This window comes from Oncorhynchus mykiss, chromosome 11 (genome assembly GCF_013265735.2).
Source record: "Oncorhynchus mykiss isolate Arlee chromosome 11, USDA_OmykA_1.1, whole genome shotgun sequence".
Taxonomy (NCBI): domain Eukaryota; kingdom Metazoa; phylum Chordata; class Actinopteri; order Salmoniformes; family Salmonidae; genus Oncorhynchus; species Oncorhynchus mykiss.
In genome coordinates this window covers 52,182,063-52,200,026 of record NC_048575.1, presented here as the reverse complement: position 1 = coordinate 52,200,026, position 17,964 = coordinate 52,182,063, and the positions used below count along the sequence as shown (strand labels likewise).

The 17,964-nt window shown below is 44.1% G+C and overlaps 2 protein-coding genes across 5 annotated transcripts; both read left to right on the top strand.

Annotated features, from left to right (window-relative positions):
* Positions 1 to 4,244, top strand: LOC110535921 (cytochrome c oxidase subunit 6A, mitochondrial-like). The gene is made up of 3 exons (XM_021621303.2): positions 1 to 215; positions 3,577 to 3,725; positions 3,916 to 4,244. Exons 1-3 carry the CDS (start codon positions 113 to 115, stop codon positions 4,003 to 4,005), a joined length of 342 nt encoding a protein of 113 aa, XP_021476978.1. The 5' UTR covers positions 1 to 112; the 3' UTR covers positions 4,006 to 4,244.
* Positions 4,245 to 4,383: 139 nt separating this feature from the next.
* hps4 (HPS4 biogenesis of lysosomal organelles complex 3 subunit 2) lies at positions 4,384 to 17,287 on the top strand. 4 transcript variants are annotated; one of them, XM_036935745.1, is made up of 13 exons: positions 4,384 to 4,614; positions 4,893 to 4,967; positions 5,110 to 5,200; positions 5,344 to 5,487; positions 5,764 to 5,871; positions 7,790 to 7,906; positions 8,079 to 8,173; positions 8,276 to 8,348; positions 12,769 to 12,902; positions 13,105 to 13,840; positions 14,351 to 14,477; positions 14,862 to 14,973; positions 16,774 to 17,287. In XM_036935745.1, the coding sequence occupies exons 2-13, from the start codon at positions 4,927 to 4,929 to the stop codon at positions 16,943 to 16,945; spliced, it is 1,950 nt and encodes a 649-aa protein (XP_036791640.1). In that variant the 5' UTR covers positions 4,384 to 4,614; positions 4,893 to 4,926; the 3' UTR covers positions 16,946 to 17,287. The 4 variants fall into 4 exon arrangements, with proteins under 4 accessions (XP_036791640.1, XP_036791639.1, XP_036791642.1 ...); XM_036935744.1 differs by having other exon boundaries at positions 12,763 to 12,902; XM_036935747.1 differs by lacking the exon at positions 16,774 to 17,287 and adding an exon at positions 14,601 to 14,627 and having other exon boundaries at positions 12,763 to 12,902.
* The last annotated feature ends 677 nt before the right edge of the window (positions 17,288 to 17,964 follow it).

Here is a 17,964-nt window from a genome sequence, read left to right as displayed (position 1 = left end):
CAACCACCCAGGGTAGTTTATAGTGACAGCTACCTTGGGTACGCGTCTACGGTGGAGCCCGTTTCCCCCTACATCACTTCCGTTCATCTGATCGGTCAGAAAGACTGCGAAAATGGTGTCTTTTGGAAGAATTTCGCAAGCTCTCCTACGGTCCTCAATAATCCAGACCCGTCAACTCTCTGCCTCAGCGGCCCATAGTCATGGGGAGCAAACAGGTAAGCCCACACAAACATTTCTCAAATGAAACGATTTAGTAATGACAAGATATAAACAGTTGTTTGAAGGACATGATAACGTAGTGACCTTGCTCGTTAGCCAACGTAACTTTAGCGTGAGGCAGCATAACAGAGAATGTTACTAATGTAACTAGCTAAGTTAACGTTAGCTACAGGAACTTGGCAAATCAACCACATACACAGGAGTTGTTGGCAATTCAAGTCCCACCTATACTAGCCAGATGGCTAGCAACACTACATGACCTAAAGTATGACACCTGCTCATCGAACATCTCATTCCACAATCATGGGCATTAATATGGAGTTGCTGCTATATCCGCCACCACACTTCTGGGAAGGCTTTCCACTAGATTTTGGAATATGGCTGCCGGGACTTCCTTCCATTCAACCACAAGCATTAGTGAGGTAGGGCACAGGTGTTGGGTGATTAGGCCTGGCTCGCAGTCGGCTTTCCAATTAATCCCAAAGGTGTTTGATGGGGTTGAGTTCAGGGCTCTATGCAGGCCAATCAAGTTCTTCCACACTGATTGACACATTTCTGTAATGACCTCGTTTGTGCACAGGGGAATTGTCATGCTGAAACAGGAAAGGGCCTTTCCCAAACTGTTGCTACAAAGTTGGAAGCACAGAAGCGTCTAGAATGTCATTGTATGTTGTAGTTCCAGTGAAGGGAAATCTTAACGCTAAGGGGCCTAGCCCAAACAATGAAAAACAGCCCCAGACCATTATTCCTCATTCAAACTTTACAGTTGGCACTGCATTGGGGCAGGTAGTGTTCTCGTGCCATCCGCCAAACACATATTTTTCAGATGGTGAAGTGTGATTTGTCACTCCAGAGATCAATGGTGGCGAGCGTAACACCCATCCAGCCAACGCTTGGCATTGCGCATGGAAATCTTAGGCTTGTGTGCGGTTGTTCGGCCATGGAAACCCATTTAATGAAGCTCCAGACGAACAGTTCTTGTGCTGACGTTGCTTCCAGAGGCAGTTTGGAACTCTGTAGTGAGTGTCGCAAACGAGGAGAGATTATTTTTACATGCTTCAGCACTCAGCGTCCCTGTTGTGGGCTTCACAATAACAGCACATACAGTTGACCGGGGCAGCTCTAGCTGGGCAGAAATGATTTACTAACTTGTTTTTAAGGTGGCATCCTATGACGGTACCACGTTGAAAGTGACTGAGCTCTTCAGTAAGGCCATTCTACTGCCAATGTTTGTCTATGGAGATTGCATGGCTGTGTTCTCGATTATTTTTATATACACCTGTCAGCAACAAGGTGTCGCTGAAATAGCTCAATCAAAAAACATGTTGTTTTTTTTTTTTGGGGGGGGGGGGGGGGTATACACTACAGTTCAATAGTTTGGGGTCACTTTGAAATGTACTTGTTTTTGAAAGAAAAACAAAAATATTTAATTTTAAAATGACATCAAATTGACTATTTGGATAAATTGCACTTGGAAAGTATTCAAACACCTTCCCTTTTTTCAAAATGTTATGTTACAGGCTTATTCTAAAAGTGAGGATTTTTTAAAATTAATCACACACACTACCCCATAATGGTAAAGCAAAAACAGGTTTAGACATTTTTGCAAATGTATAAATAAAATAAAAAAACATAAGTATTCAGAGCCTTTGCTATGAGATTCAAATTGATCATCCTTGATATTTCTACAATTTGATTGGAATCCACCTGTGGTAGGTTCAATTGATTGGAAATTATTTTAAAAGGGGCACACCGGGCTATATATAGTCCCACTGTTGACAGTGCATTTCATAGCAAAAACCAAGCCATAAGGTCGAAGGAATTGTCAGTAGAGCTCCGAGACAGGATTGTGTTGAGGCACAAGGACACCAAAAAATGTCTGCAGCATTGAAGGTCCCCAAGATAAGTGGCCTCCATCATTCTTAAATGGAAGAACTTTGGAACCACCAAGACTCTCTTCCTAGAGAAGGCCGCCTGGCCAAACTGAGCAATCGGGGGAGAAGGGCCTTAGCCCAGGGACGTGACCAAGATCGCAATGGTCACTGACACCAGAGTTCCTGTGTGGAAAACCTTCCAGAAGGACAACCATCTCTGCAGCACTCCACCAATCAGGCCTTTATGGTAGTGGCCAGATGGAAGCCACTCCTCAGTAAAAGACACATGACAGACCACTTGGAGTTTGCAAAAAGGCACCTAAAGACTCTCAGACCATGAGAAACAAGATTCTCTGGTCTGATGAAACCAAGATTAAACTCTTTGGCCTGAATGCTAAGCGTCACATCTGGAGGAAACCTGGCACCATCCTTATGGTGACGCATGGATACTGCAGCTCTGATTGGTTATGGCTCACCAGATTGTATAGAATATGGGCCGGAGTCATGCCTTTCAATGCAATAGAATCCTACTCCAATACGCTCTGAATACAAGACAATCCTTTGCATAGTTAGTTTTTGTTTTGGTATGTTTCATTGAAAGTAGCTAATATTGCATTAATTCGAAGGGAAATGTTGTGTTAACTAAAGGGGAAAACTGAAGTGCAATCTCGTGCTTCTCTGTGTGGGCTGATATTTCTTATGCATGGCAGTCCCGGGGGAGCTGCGCACCTGCAAGTCAGAGGGAACATTGCTGTCAGGTACTTAGCGCAGTAGGAGGCTGTTCCTTCTCTTTCTAGAACAAGACGACCCTACTGCGTATCGACCTGGTGCCAACGAACCTGACGTTTTTCTACTTGTAGAATCACAATGCTTGTCAGTGGCCGAGAACTTGACTTGAGCCAATCGGAGAGCACAAACCTCAACGTGGGGAGCCAGAGAAGTCACGAGCAATTAAGGGCACTTTTCCCAGTGTAATCCATCCCCCATGTCATCCAAATTATTCTAACTAAGGAAATCTGCATATAGAAAAAAAAAAAAGATTTTTCTTTTTTAGATGTGTTCATTGGCAAGTTAACTTTAGCTAGATAACTAAACTGAGCCAGGCAGTCACACACATTTAATATGAAATTTGGGTGGTAAGTGCAGCACAATGCTTTACCAAGATAGCTACCTAGCAATAAATGACGAATAAAACATTTAACTCACTCCAATTTCCAATACTGCCAGTTTGCTTTCTAGCTAATGTTAGCTAAACGGTTCACATTGCCATTTAGCACAACATAGCTAGCTAATTTCTCCACTGACTCAACAGCTAACAGGCAGCTGCTTCATTCAAAAATGAATCCATTATGATTTAATTATGTTGCTATTTGTGATTTAATTATGTTGCTGAAAATTAAGATCAAATGTATTGCTAAGTGTAAATAAAGCCTTTGCTTCAGTGTTACTCATCAAATTACATTTGTTCTTGTTTCTTCTCCAGCCAGAACATGGAAGATCCTCTCCTTTGTAGTTGCCCTTCCGGGGGTTGCAGTGTGCATGTTGAACATGTACCTGAAGATGCAGCAACATGCTGCACACCATGTGGAACCTGAGTTCGTACCTTACAGCCACCTTCGCATTCGCAGCAAGGTCTGATTCAAGTTTAAAAATGTTTTATGGCAAAATTACTAAATGCATCCAGTTGTTGCAAAACACCTCTGATCGTATAGTTTTTGGTATTATAGTCGCTGTAATTTTGTCTAGAGTATTTACACATTTTAATGTGCCCCCTGTTAGTTGAATTTGTCATTATGTTAACTTAACTCTTGTCTCTCACCAGCGTTTCCCATGGGGTGATGGCAACAAGAGCCTGTTCCACAACCCTGAAGTAAATGCCCTCCCTGATGGCTATGAAGGACGTGAAGAATGATCACTCTTCTTCCAGATTACCTCATACACTGGGACCAGAGTCTTCCCTCAATTCTTTACTCTGTTACTAGACCACGCTCTTCAAACAGTTTACACTCCTCTATTCCATTATGTTTAACTATGCATACTTGTCACAAGGGACTCAATGATAGTAAAACCTTTCTGGACCATTTAACACAATGTGTGCTTAAACTTAACTAAAATAAATATTACCAAAATGTGTTTGTCATTATTAACTCATGTACACTATCAGGTTGTTTCTTATGTCTCTTTCTCTACCAAATAAGTCTGCTATGTTTGGAGTTAGGAAAGGAGTTTAGAAATTCGTGTTTCAGAGCAACGCACTGTTTGACACTATTTGCTTCCCCTTCTTTCACATGACTAACTTCTTGTGACTCGCATTCCTCTAGCAAGCGAGTAGCTAATGTTAGTTACTCTGTTTTCAATTGAGTCTGATAAATTGTCTGGAACAAAGGAGTGAAGTTTGGCAAAGTAAAGGTAGGAAATGTGAAGGTATTGTTCGACTGAGATGGCGACTTTACATGTATTACCTTGAAGGCCCTGGAGGAAGACTGCGTCAACATCATTTGGAAGCGGCTTGACGAATTTGGTAAGCTAAATGCCAGCCAGCTGGTTGTTCGCGAGACAACTTGATTTGTGAAATTAACGTTACATGCTAGTAGAAGTACTTTGGGCAATTCTGTTCAATGTGTGGTCTTACGATTTTTAATCATGCAGTCGGTAATTGCCACCAGTTGGTACAATAAGCGAAGACATGTCTTATCAAAATGGAAAAACAATAGGCCTAGTTATCTGCATTGTACCTAGCTAGGATATAACATTCACGTAATGAATGCACTTGTTTTATTAATCACGGTCTTTATAAAGGTAAGGAGAGTGTGGAGGACAGACAGAACAATCAATGGCAGCTATGGCTGAGATCATTGTGCCTGACTCAAGAAGGTGGGACTGTCACTTCTGATCTGAGGTTCTATTATTCTATTGAATTCCTATCCATTTTTTTCTGCTCTTCAATAGTCCTTACTTGGTTTTGTAATGTTAGTTTGGTTATTTTCACTCAATCAGATTTCTTGGTGATTTGCAGATGCATTAACTTCTTCCTGTATGATGGGTCAAAAGTCAAGGGTGAGGGTGACCCTACAAGAGCTGGCATCTGCTACTTCTATCCTGAAGAGGTAGGGATGTCAAGTTTGTATGTGTTCCCTCAATGAGATTATTGATACTGTGTATTAAGAATGATTACTTGATTGCAGTAATGCTCCCCTACCAATTGGATGAGTCCATTGAATGATGGTTATTTGCCTTTTATTTCTTCTAGACACCTCTGGATAAGCAGGAGCTGCTGTGTGGGCAGCTGGCAGGCGTGAGCCGCTGTGTCTCTGAGCTCTCCTCCTCCCCTGTACGTCTGCTCAGGCTACGGCGGAGCAAGTTCGCCATCCGCATGAAAGACAACTTTTTGTGGGTGAGTTAAGCCATAATCTCGTTACGACACTTCCGCCCGAGGTTATTTGCACCATGGAACCACACCAGATCATTGTCATATGACAACTATGCACTGAGTCTATAACATATCTTCAGATGTTTGAGCAAAACCTGACAGATCTTATTGAAACATTCACCGATATCTCAGATGGATAGACTACTGTAATGAGACAGTTCGTCCCCTAAACCAGTTTTTGTTTTTGTCTCAATCCCCTGTGTATATGTCATAATAACTATCCATGTTGCCCTCCCTCAGGCCTTAAGCTGTTCAGTGGAAATACCAGACATCAGTATATGTGACTTCCTGGATCAGCTGATAAATCTCTTTAGTTTCTATAACGGCCCTATCCGCCAGAGCTACCAGGTACAGTTATCTCTAACACTTCATAGTGATGGGAAGTTTGCTTATTTTTACTGACTGGTCTTTTCAACTTGTTCAGTCAAAAGAACCAATCTTAAGACTACTTTTGTTCATTTGAGTCTGTAATGCCCAGAGCATGCAGGACCCCTACCAGGGAAAGATAAACTGAAAACTCACGAGTCAAGCCTCTCGTTCACATGTCATCAGGGCAGGTTCACACGGTGGCCCTAAGCGACCTCTTATGTTGCTTATGCCTGGAACCGGCCTTGAAGACATGTGAACGAGAGGCTTGTAGAATCATGAGTTTTCAGTTTCTTTCCCTGGTAGGGATCCTGCGTGCCCTCTGGTGAACGAGATGTGACCTCCAGCGCCGCCCCCCCCCCCCCCCCCCCCCCTATTGATTTGTTAGTCATTCTCACTCCGATATCATATTAACATGGCATAAAACATTACAAAATATGTAGAATTGCAGGAAATTAACTTTAACTAAAATAATCACAGGTCCACTAACATTTTTGCCGCATGGTCGGGAGTCTCCCACAACCCAATCTCGCTTAGGGCCCCTAGAAGGCTAGAGCCGGCCCTGCATGTGGTTCACCATAGGATGCTTATTGGAGCTGTCATTTGTGACAAACATGTGAAAGTGTGCTTTAACCTCTAAGGGATCGGTGTCCCCCGTGGGACGGTTGAGCTAACGTAGGCTAATGTGATTAGCATGAGGTTGTAAGGAACAAGAAATTTCCCAGGACACAGACATATCTGATATTGGCAGAAAGATTAACAAGAACTTTAAGCTAACTGCACCGTCCAATTTACTGTACCTATTACAGTGAAAGAATACCATGCGATTGTTTGAGGGGAGTGCACGGTTATGAACTTAAATGTATTAATAAACCAATTATGCACATTTGGGCAGTCTTTATACAACATTTTGAACAGAATGCAATGGTTCATTGAAGAATCTAAAACTTTGCACATACACTGCCTCCATCTAGTGGCCAAAATCGAAATTACGCCTAACCTGGAATATTACATATTGGCCTTTCTCTTGCATTTCAAAGATGATGGAACTAAAAAAAAATGCATTGTTTTTTTTCTTTGTATTCTCTTTTACAAGATCTAATGTCTTATTCTCCTACATTCATTTCACATTTCCACAAACTTCAGTGTTTTCGTTCAAATGGTATCAAGAATATGCATATCTTTGCTTCAGGTCCTGAGCTACAGGCAGTTAGATTTGGGTATGTCATTTTAGGAGAAAATGTAGAAAAAAAAGGTGTCTGATCCTAAAGAGGTTTTAAACAATGTACATTTGTTGATTGCTAGGAATAAAAATACGGTTATTTTTTCAAATGTTTGAAACCAGGTCTACTTGTGGCCGCAACCGGACTAGATTCTGAAGTACTCTTGGCGGAAAGCATTGCTTGACTGCCATATGGCTGATAAGCACAATATCGTTCGAACTGCAGCCCTCCAAACTATTTGTTTTCGAGTGTTGGTTCTATAAAGCTATGTCCTTCGTAACGTTCAATCAATTCATTGAATCCATTCTTGCACCATGCAATCAATTATCAGTTATAATAAACATTTTGTTCTCTATGCTGCCTACAGCATGATCTATTTTCCTTTGCGTATGCCTATATATGGTGGTCGGATCACGTCTCAGAGGAGCATGTATCGGTCTTGTTGTAGGACTCATTGCGGCCAGCTCATCAAATGAAAGACTCCAATGAATGAATCTCAGGAAAAACGAATCCTGACTCTCCAGTCAGTAAAAAGAGGTGCTAAAAAATAAACGATTAGTTTGTGAACTGCACATCACTAACACTTATCTTAGCTCTGTACAGCAATCTGTCATATCCATATCATGTCCTCACTTCACATAGATGTGCGTTGTTTTTTGCTAATGCCTTGCATTTAGATCTACAGTCAGGATGATTTAGCTGTTCGATGGACCCAGTACCTCTCCCACTTACAAGGAGGTGCCACTGAACTCCACCACATCTTCAGTGTCTTGAGCACCATTGACTCTACACATGTAAGTAATAAGTCGTCTGTTGGGCATGGTGTCGGTAGGGTTTGCTACCTCAGGTAATATCACACGATTCCTTATTTTAGGTAAGGCGCTTTTACAATTACTATCTATTTCATTGATCTTTTAAGTTGATTTACTTCTAGCCTGGTAATTATTTCCTTGTTTTGATTCTCAGATTGACCCACTTCTCCTACTCAAGGCTGCCCTCATTCTGCAGGCCTGTCAACGCTGCCCCCTTGTGTTAGCTGGTTGTGTACTCTACTGTGGGAGGTAAACTGTCTGACCTTTGCTGCAGCAAAGTGCTGGAGTAGTTAACCACAGATTAGAACCAGACACAAACTGTGTGTATATAAACCTGTCTTTGCTCCACAGGGTTGTCAGCACACAGATGCCTCCTGATCTCACAGTGAAAGTCATGGTTCATGAAATGGAAACATACAAGCAGGTATATGACAATGGTTGATAATTTAGGTGCTTCTCTCATTTGAGATTTTTATTTTATCTTCTGATCGTCTTAATTTGTTGGGTTGTTGAATTATTCATCAATATCTTAATGCAAATCAAAATGTATTTGTCACGTGCGCCGAATACAACCGGTGTAGACCTTACAGTGAAATGCATACTTACATGCTCTAACCAACAGTGCAATTTTGGGGGAAAAAGGCATTAGGTGAACAATAGGTAAGTAAAGAATTAAACCAACAGTAAAAAGACAGTGAAAAATAACAGTAGCAAGGCTTTATACAGTAGTGAGTCTTATGGCTTGGGGGTAAAAACTGTTGAGAAGCCTTTTGGTCCTAGACTTGGCGCTCCGGTACCGCTTGCCATGCGGTAGTAGAGAGAACAGTCTATGGCTGGGGTCTTTGACAGTTTTTAGGGCCTTCCTCTGACACCGCCTGGTGTAGAGGTCCTGGATGGTAGGCAGCTTAGCCCTAGTGATGTACTGGGCCGTTCGGACTAACCTCTGTAGTGCCTTGCGGTCGGAGGCCGATTAGTTGCAATAACTGGCAGTGATGCAACCAGTTTCCTGCTCTCGATGTTGCAGCTGTAGAACCTTTTGAGGATTTGAGGGCCCATGCCAAATCTTTTTAGTTTTCTGAAGAGGGAGAGACTGAGGTGCACTCTACTCACGACTGTCTTGGTGTGTTTGGACAATTCTAGTTTGTTGGTGATGTGGACACCTTCAAGCTCTCAACCTGCTCCACTACAGCCTGTCGATGAGAATGGGGGTGTGCTCAGTCCTCCTTTTCCTGTAGTCCACAATCATCTCCTTAGTCTTGGTTACGTTGAGAGAGAGGTTGTTATTCTGGTACCACCCGGCCAGGTCTCTGACCTCTTCCCTATAGACTGTCTCGTCGTTGTTGGTGATCAGGCCCACCACTGTTGTGTCGTCTGCAAACTTAATGATGGTGTTGGAGTCGTGCCTGGCCGTGCAGTTGTGGGTGAACAGGGACTACAGGAGGGGACTAGGCACGCACCCCTGAGGGGCTCTAGTGTTGAGGATTAGCGTGGCAGATGTGAGGCTACCTACCCTTACCACCTGGGGGCGACCCGTCAGCTAGTCCAGGATCCAGTTGCAGAGGGAGGTGTTTAGTCCCAGGATCTTTAGCTTAGTGATGAGCTTTGAGGGTATTATGGTGTTGAACGCTGAGCTGTAGTCAATGAATAGCATTCTCACGTAGGTGTTCCTTTTGTCCAGGTGGGAAAGAGCAGTGTGGAGTGCAATAGAGATTGCATCATCCATGGATCTGTTTTGGCGGTATGCAAATTGGAGTGGGTCTAGGGTTTCTGGGATAATGGTATGTTGATGTGTGTCATTACCAGCCTTTCAAATCACTTCATGGCTACGGACATGAGTGCTACGGGTCAGTAGTCATTTAGGCAGCTTGGGCACAGGGACTATGGTGGTCTGCTTGAAACATGTTGGTTTTACAGACTCAGTCAGGGGACGTGTTGAAAATGTCAGAGAAGATGCCTGACAGTTGGTCAGCACATGCCCCGGAGCACACATCCTGGTAATCCATCTGTCCCCGCAGCCTTGTGTACGTTGACCTGTTTAAAGGTCTTTCTCACGTTTGCTATGGAGAGCGTGATCACACAGTCGTTCGGAACAGCTGATGCTCTCATGCATGCCTTAGTGTTGCTTGCCTCGAAGCGAGCATAAAAGTGATTTAGCTCGTCTAGTGGGCTCGTGTCACTGGGCAGCTCGTGGCTGTGCTTCCCTTTTGTAGTCTGTAATAGTTTGTAAGCCCTGCCACATAAGACGAGCGTCAGAGCCGGTGTAGTAGGATTCAATCTTAGTCCTGTATTGACGCTTTGCCTGTCTGATGGTTCGTCGCAGGGCATAGCAGGATTTCTTATAAGCTTCCGGGTTAGAGTCCCGCACCTTGAAAGCGGCAGATCTACCCTTTAGCTCAGTCCGAATGTTGCCTGTTATCCATGGCTTCTGGTTGGGATATGTACGTACAGTCACTGTAGGGACAACGTCCTCGATGCACTTATTGATAAAGCCAGTGACTGATGTGGTGTACTCCTCAATGCCATCGGAAGAATCCCGGAACATGTTCCAGTCTGTGATAGCAAAACAAACAGTCCTGTAGTTTAGCATCTGCATCATCTGACCACTTTTTTGTAGACCTAGTCAGGCACTCTAGGCAAATAGTGTGGGCTGCATTTTATCACAAAATACTCTACTTCGGGCGAGCAAATTCTAGAGACTTCCTTCCATTTCGTGCACCAGCTGTTGTTTACAGATATGCACAGACCGCAACCCCTCGTCTTACCGGAGTGTGCTGTTCTATCTTGCCGGTGCAGCGTATATCCCACTAGCAGAATATCCATGTCATCATTCAGCCACGATTCCGTGAAACATATCAATATTACAGTTTTTGCTGTCCCGTTGGTAGGATATTCTAATTTATTGTCCAATGATTGCACGTTTGCGAGTAATATTGACGGTAACGGCAGCTTTCCCACTCACCTTCTGCGGATCCTCACGAGGCACCCCGCTCTGTGTCTTCTGCACCTGCGTCTCTTCCTCTTGCCAATAACTGGGATGTTGGCTTGTCGGGTGTTCGGAGTATGTCCTGTGTGTCCTGCTTGTTGAAGAAAAAATCTTTGTCTAATCCGAGGTGAGTGATCGCTGTCCTGATATCCAGAAGCTATTTTTTACCGTAACATACGGTTGCAGAAACATGTAAAAAATTGCGGAAAAAAACACATAATAGCAGAGTTGGTTGGGTGCCTGTAAAACTGCTGCCATTTCTTCCTGCGCCAAGCTATACTACACTGCTCAAAAAAATAAAGGGAACACTTAAACAACACAATGTAACTCCAAGTCAATCACACTTCTGTGAAATCAAACTGTCCACTTAGGAAGCAACACTGATTGACAATAAATTTCACATGCTGTTGTGCAAATGGAATAGACAACAGGTGGAAATTATAGGCAATTAGCAAGACACCCCCAATAAAGGAGTGGTTCTGCAGACCACTTCCCAGTTCCTATGCTTCCTGGCTGATGTTTTGGTCACTTGAATGGTGGCGGTGCTTTCACTCTAGTGGTAGCATGAGACAGAGTCTACAACCCACACAAGTGGCTCAGGTAGGGCAGCTCATCCAGGATGGCACATCAATAAGAGCTGTGACAAGAAGGTTTGCTGTGTCTATCAGCGTAGTGTCCAGAGCATGGAGGCGCTACCAGGAGACAGGCCAGTACATCAGGAGACGTGTAGGAGGGCAACCCAGCAGCAGGACCGCTAACTCCGCCTTTGTGCAAGGAGGAGCACTGCCAGAGCCCTGCAGAATGACCTCCAGCAGGCCACAAATGTGCATGTGTCTGCTCCAACGGTCAGAAACAGACTCCATGAGGGTGGTATGAGGGCCCGACGTCCACACGTGGGGGTTGTGCTTACAGCCCAACACTGTGCAGGACATTTGGCATTTGCCAGAGAACACCAAGATTGGCAAATTCGCCACTGGCGCCCTGTGCTCTTCACAGATGAAAGCAGGTTCACACTGAGCACATGTGACAGAGTCTGGAGACGCAGTGGAGAACGTTCTGCTGCCTGCAACATCCTCCAGCATGACCGGTTTGGCGGTGGGTCAGTCATGGTGTGGGGTGGCATTTCTTTGGGGGGCCGCACAGCCCTCCATGTGCTCGCCAGAGGTAGCCTGACTGCCATTAGGTATCGAGATGAGATCCTCAGACGCCTTGTGAGACCATATGCTGGTGCTAGACCTCATGCGGCTGGAGTGTGTCAGCAGTTCCTGCAAGAGGAAGGCATTGATGCTATGGACTGGCCCCCCGTTCCCCAGACCTGAATCCAATTGAGCACATCTGGGACATCATGTCTCGCTCCATCCACCAACGCCACATTGCACCACAGACTGTCCAGGTGTTGGCGGATGCTTTAGACCAGGTCTGGGAGGAGATGCCTCAGGAGACCATCCGCCAGCTCATCAGGAGCATGCCCAGGCGTTGTAGGGAGGTCATACAGGCACGTGGAGGCCACACACACTACTGAGCCTCATTTTGACTTGTTTTAAGGACATTACATCAAAGTATCAGCCTATAGTGTGGTTTTCCACTTTAATTTTGAGTGTGACTCCAAATCCAGACCTCCATGGGTTGATAAATTTGATTTCCATTGATAATTTTTGTGCGATTTTGTTGTCAGCACATTCAACTATGTAAAGAAAAAAGTATTTAATGAGAATATTTCATTAATTCAGATCTAGGATGTGTTATTTTAGTGTTCCCTTTATTTTTTTGAACAGTGTATTTTTTTTTCAATGTTGGCCGTTTTAGTTACAGGCCTTGCCCTACATTTTTTGCTTATGCTTTTACGTTGCTCTAGGAACAGAGACCCAATGGACTGAGTTCCTCCAGCTCTTCTGGCAGCACTCCTCTATCTAGCCCAGTGACCTCCACCACTGTGTTCCTGACCGCCAATGAACTACAGTATCTCCGCTCCGCTCCTGTGGACAGAGAATCCAGGTACTTCACCCACCTCTGAAAGAAACCCCCCTCCACTGTATAAATGATATCCTTTTCTGGTAAACACTCTAACTAGAGTGAGTTGTGTGTTCCGTCCTGATACAGTAAGCTCAAAGCCAAGTGAAAGTGGGGGTTAGACACGTTTTGAATGGTTGCCACCCTGATATGAGGATACATTGTTGAGCCTGTGTCTGTCCTGCAGATCCAAATCTACCCAATCTACTCCAAAGGAATCAAACCGACCTAGGAAGTCCCGCCTCCTGTCAAGAACTCTATCTGACACACCAACCACTGATCCGCTGGACCCAGACCCCACCCACTACGTGCCACTATCCTTCCATTATCCCTCCACTCCCCAGTCAACTACACCTGATGAGTCGCTATTTAGCCCAAGTCCTTCATTTCACACTCCTGGCCCTCTCAGCCCTTCACCTATCAAGGTCGCTCCAGAGACCTCTGGTCATAACTTGTCCAATGGAAAGCTGTACCATGAGGTGGAGGAGGGTGTCACAGGAAGTTCGTACGACCACAGTTATAACAGCATAGATGGTGGGAGAGATGCGTCGGGTCTTGCAGAGGGAGGCAGGTCAATGCAAAACAAGGACCTGCGTCACATCAATGGACAGAATGGAGGTAGTATTGTACTGAGTGGAGAGAGAGCTGGAGCCCTCCAGTTCAGAGGTCAGGAGTCCCCAGAGCCTGACAGTCAGAGGATGGGGAATGTGGAGGTGTTTAAGGAGAAGGAAGGACAGGGGAGTAAAGGTTTACTGCAGGCTGATACTTGTGATGTGCCCCCCTACTCCCCTTCGCCCGGTGAGAACTCTACAGAGGCCCCTCTGCTCCCCATGTCGTTGTACCAGCACAGGGTGAGAGGGCTGGTACTGGCCCTACTGGTGGAGCCAGACTTCCACAGCAACACTGCAGCCACGGAGGAAGTGGTGAGGAACTTTTGGGGAATATGGGAGGGATATGAATGTTTGTTCATGCATGATTGTTCCACAAGAGTTTCTGCCTTCTGGACCACCACCTGTGTTCAAAAGTTAGAAAATGAAATGTATAAACTGGGTGGTTCAAGCCCTGAATGCTGATTGGGCGACAGCCAAATACCACGGGTATAGCCAGACCATGTATACCACGGGTATAGGCAGACCATATATACCATATACCAACGGTATGACAAAACATGTATTTTTACTGCTCTAATTACATTGGTAACCAGTTTATAATGGCAATAAGGTACTTTGGAGGTTTGTGGTATATGGCCAATATACTGGCTAAGGGCTGTATCCAGGCACACTTTAAGAGCAGCCCTTAGCCGTGGTATATTGGCCATACCCCCCCCCCCCCCCCCCCCCCCCCCTGTGCCTTATTGCTTAAATATACTATTGCCCCACATGTTATTACAGCAGTTTGTTATTTAGTCTACTCTCATCCTGTGGTTTGCTCAGTATCACAGCAGCCTGGCATCTTTGAACGGACTGGAGGCACATCTGAGGACCACTGCTCTGGGGGCTCCCGGCCCACATGGACCGTACACCTTTGCACACTTTGACTGTATACAGAACACGCTCACAAGTGAGGCTTGAATATTCTCAGCGCTCTTTGTATATTCTATACTTATTTTTTTCCACCTTTGTCTGACTCTTACCCTTTGCCTCTCTCTTTGTCCATTTCTGTCTATGGAACCATGTCTTTCAGTTTCCCAGTGTTCACCTTACTGCTAGAGTGAGTAGAAAGCTCAGTGCTTTGCAGTAGCTGATTGGGATGTTTTGGGGCATTTTGTGGGACTGTGGTGTTTTGTGTGAACTTTGTGTTAGCTGATATGGGTATTTTGGAGTACATTTGAGCAACTAGGACCCTGTACACGATCTCAGGCTTTTTTATTGCGTGGTTGATTGCCGTTCATGTTTGTGTGGTATTTGTAACGAGAGACTGCTGTGTGGCTGTGTGTCCCTGCAGCCAACCTGTCTGGCAGGCCAGGGGGAGCCCAGGAGTGTTCCTTTGTGAGAGCCACATCGCTGCTCCACTCGCATTTCTCTCACACTGAAGCTCTGCAGGAGGCTATTGTCAGGTCAGTATGACCAGCAGTGACGGAGGGGGCTCTCACCATTCATTACTCCTCAAGGCTGATAATGGGGGGTAGTGGAACGGAGGCCATCATTATGCAGTTTGTATTATCCTTGAGTGTTTTGGCATTGAGTTGTATGTACAGTGCCTTGCGAAAGTATTCGGCCCCCTTGAACTTTGCGACCTTTTGCCACATTTCAGGCTTCAAACATAAAGATATAAAACTGTATTTTTTTGTGAAGAATCAACAACAAGTGGGACACAATCATGAAGTGGAACGACATTTATTGGATATTTCAAACTTTTTTAACAAATCAAAAACTGAAAAATTGGGCGTGCAAAATTATTCAGCCCCCTTAAGTTAATACTTTGTAGCGCCACCTTTTGCTGCGATTACAGCTGTAAGTCGCTTGGGGTATGTCTCTATCAGTTTTGCACATCGAGAGACTGAAATGTTTTCCCATTCCTCCTTGCAAAACAGCTCGAGCTCAGTGAGGTTGGATGGAGAGCATTTGTGAACAGCAGTTTTCAGTTCTTTCCACAGATTCTCGATTGGATTCAGGTCTGGACTTTGACTTGGCCATTCTAACACCTGGATATGTTTATTTTTGAACCATTCCATTGTAGATTTTGCTTTATGTTTTGGATCATTGTCTTGTTGGAAGACAAATCTCTGTCCCAGTCTCAGGTCTTTTGCAGACTCCATCAGGTTTTCTTCCAGAATGGTCCTGTATTTGGCTCCATCCATCTTCCCATCAATTTTAACCATCTTCCCTGTCCCTGCTGAAGAAAAGCAGGCCCAAACCATGATGCTGCCACCACCATGTTTGACAGTGGGGATGCTGTGTTCAGGGTGATGAGCTGTGTTGCTTTTACGCCAAACATAACGTCTTGCATTGTTGCCAAAAAGTTCAATTTTGGTTTCATCTGACCAGAGCACCTTCTTCCACATGTTTGGTGTGTCTCCCAGGTGGCTTGTGGCAAACTTTAAACGACACTTTTTATGGATATCTTTAAGAAATGGCTTTCTTCTTGCCACTCTTCCATAAAGGCCAGATTTGTGCAATATACGACTGATTGTTGTCCTATGGACAGAGTCTCCCACCTCAGCTGTAGATCTCTGCAGTTCATCCAGAGTGATCATGGGCCTCTTGGCTGCATCTCTGATCAGTCTTCTCCTTGTATGAGCTGAAAGTTTAGAGGGACGGCCAGGTCTTGGTAGATTTGCAGTGGTCTGATACTCCTTCCATTTCAATATTATCGCTTGCACAGTGCTCCTTTGGATGTTTAAAGCTTGGGAAATATTTTTGTATCCAAATCCGGCTTTAAACTTCTTCACAACAGTATCTCGGACCTGCCTGGTGTGTTCCTTGTTCTTCATGATGCTCTCTGCGCTTTTAACGGACCTCTGAGACTATCACAGTGCAGGTGCATTTATACGGAGACTTGATTACACACAGGTGGATTGTATTTATCATCATTAGTCATTTAGGTCAACATTGGATCCTTCAGAGATCCTCACTGAACTTATTGAGAGAGTTTGCTGCACTGAAAGTAAAGGGGCTGAATAATTTTGCACGCCCAATTATTCAGTTTTTGATTTGTTAAAAAAGTTTGAAATATCCAATAAATGTCGTTCCACTTCATGATTGTGTCCCACTTGTTGTTGATTCTTCACAAAAAAATACAGTTTTATATCTTTATGTTTGAAGCCTGAAATGTGGCAAAAGGTCGCAAAGTTCAAGGGGGCCGAATACTTTCGCAAGGCACTGTATAATGTTTAGACACAATGTTTATACCACAGGAGCGCTAGTGCAGCTGTGTACGGGACCCGCAGCGTGGCCCAGGAGACGTACTTCCTGCAGAAAGGCGGAGCAGTGAGAAACTCTGGCATTCCTAACCACCAGGACAGCGCTTTCTCTCTGCCCAGCAAGGCCCGACACAGATTAATGAAACATGGGGTAAACCTGCTCTGACTGACCACGGCAAGGAGAGTTCCACCAGCACTACTCAGCACTCACTCTCTACTCAGTCACTGCTCTGAATATGATACTCTTTAAATTCATTTCCAACACTGTACTTACACTGAACCTTTTTTGCAAGTTAATATAAGCACTTTGTAAAGAATTATAGGAAGTTGTATGTATTTACCTTTTTCTGTTTAAGAAATGTTTGCTTTATCTGTAATGTCGTCACTTGTTCGCTTTGCTGCATGGTTCTTGTCCTATCTTGGTCAGGTCATTATTGTATAACCGAATGTGTTCTCAATGACTTAGCTGGTTTAATAAACTATTTACAAGAATGATTGTCAAGTTCTACATTGTTTTGTGTTAATGTGCAGAGGGCCATGATCTTTGTCAAGACTGCAGACATGTTGCACTATGAAATCCCAACACACCACATGAGCTTGTACAGAACACAAGTGGTTTTGTGTAACAAATACTCAATGTACAAACTTCAGGACATGGCTGCTGGGTTTCCTAATCACTGTAATCCTCTCGGCTGCCACTAAATCGTTCACCACCACCACCCACAAATGACATAGTGTATGTAGAAAAAATATGCATTTATTTACAGATATGTAATTACTGTGTACTCTTGGATTTCCTTATGGGGTTTATTTTGATAACTCAAAAGCCATTGCATACACTCAATGTGACAATTTTCAGTCCTTTTCCAATAATATTCGATGAGGTTGTTTGCAAAGACTGCAGTTTGCTAAAAAAATGAATGGATGATTCTTGGAAAAAAGTATTTTTGTCAATACATCTTGGTCTTATGGCAAGCAATTTTTCTTCCAGGTAAACTATTTCAAGTGCATGTATTCTAATGTGGTTATTTACAATAGATCAACTGATGTATGGGTGAATGAACTCTATCTTAATTGTATTGTCTAAATGAGCTGCACATTGTACTCTAAATTACAGGGGCCACTGGTCCCTGTAGTGCCATATCAATAATAGGCCTAGTAGCTCAATGGAACAAGAAATGGAGG

Bases quoted from the DNA above. Each gene is read 5' to 3' on its own strand.
- LOC110535921 (XM_021621303.2), top strand. From the start codon at position 113: ATGGTGTCTTTTGGAAGAATTTCGCAAGCTCTCCTACGGTCCTCAATA. The intron at 216-3,576 runs GTAAGCCCACAC...TTTCTTCTCCAG, and splicing joins TAGTCATGGGGAGCAAACAG to CCAGAACATGGAAGATCCTC. The intron at 3,726-3,915 runs GTCTGATTCAAG...GTCTCTCACCAG, and splicing joins ACCTTCGCATTCGCAGCAAG to CGTTTCCCATGGGGTGATGG.
- hps4 (XM_036935744.1), top strand. From the start codon at position 4,927: ATGGCAGCTATGGCTGAGATCATTGTGCCTGACTCAAGAAG. The intron at 5,872-7,789 runs GTACAGTTATCT...CCTTGCATTTAG, and splicing joins CTATCCGCCAGAGCTACCAG to ATCTACAGTCAGGATGATTT. The intron at 8,174-8,275 runs GTAAACTGTCTG...TTTGCTCCACAG, and splicing joins TGTGTACTCTACTGTGGGAG to GGTTGTCAGCACACAGATGC.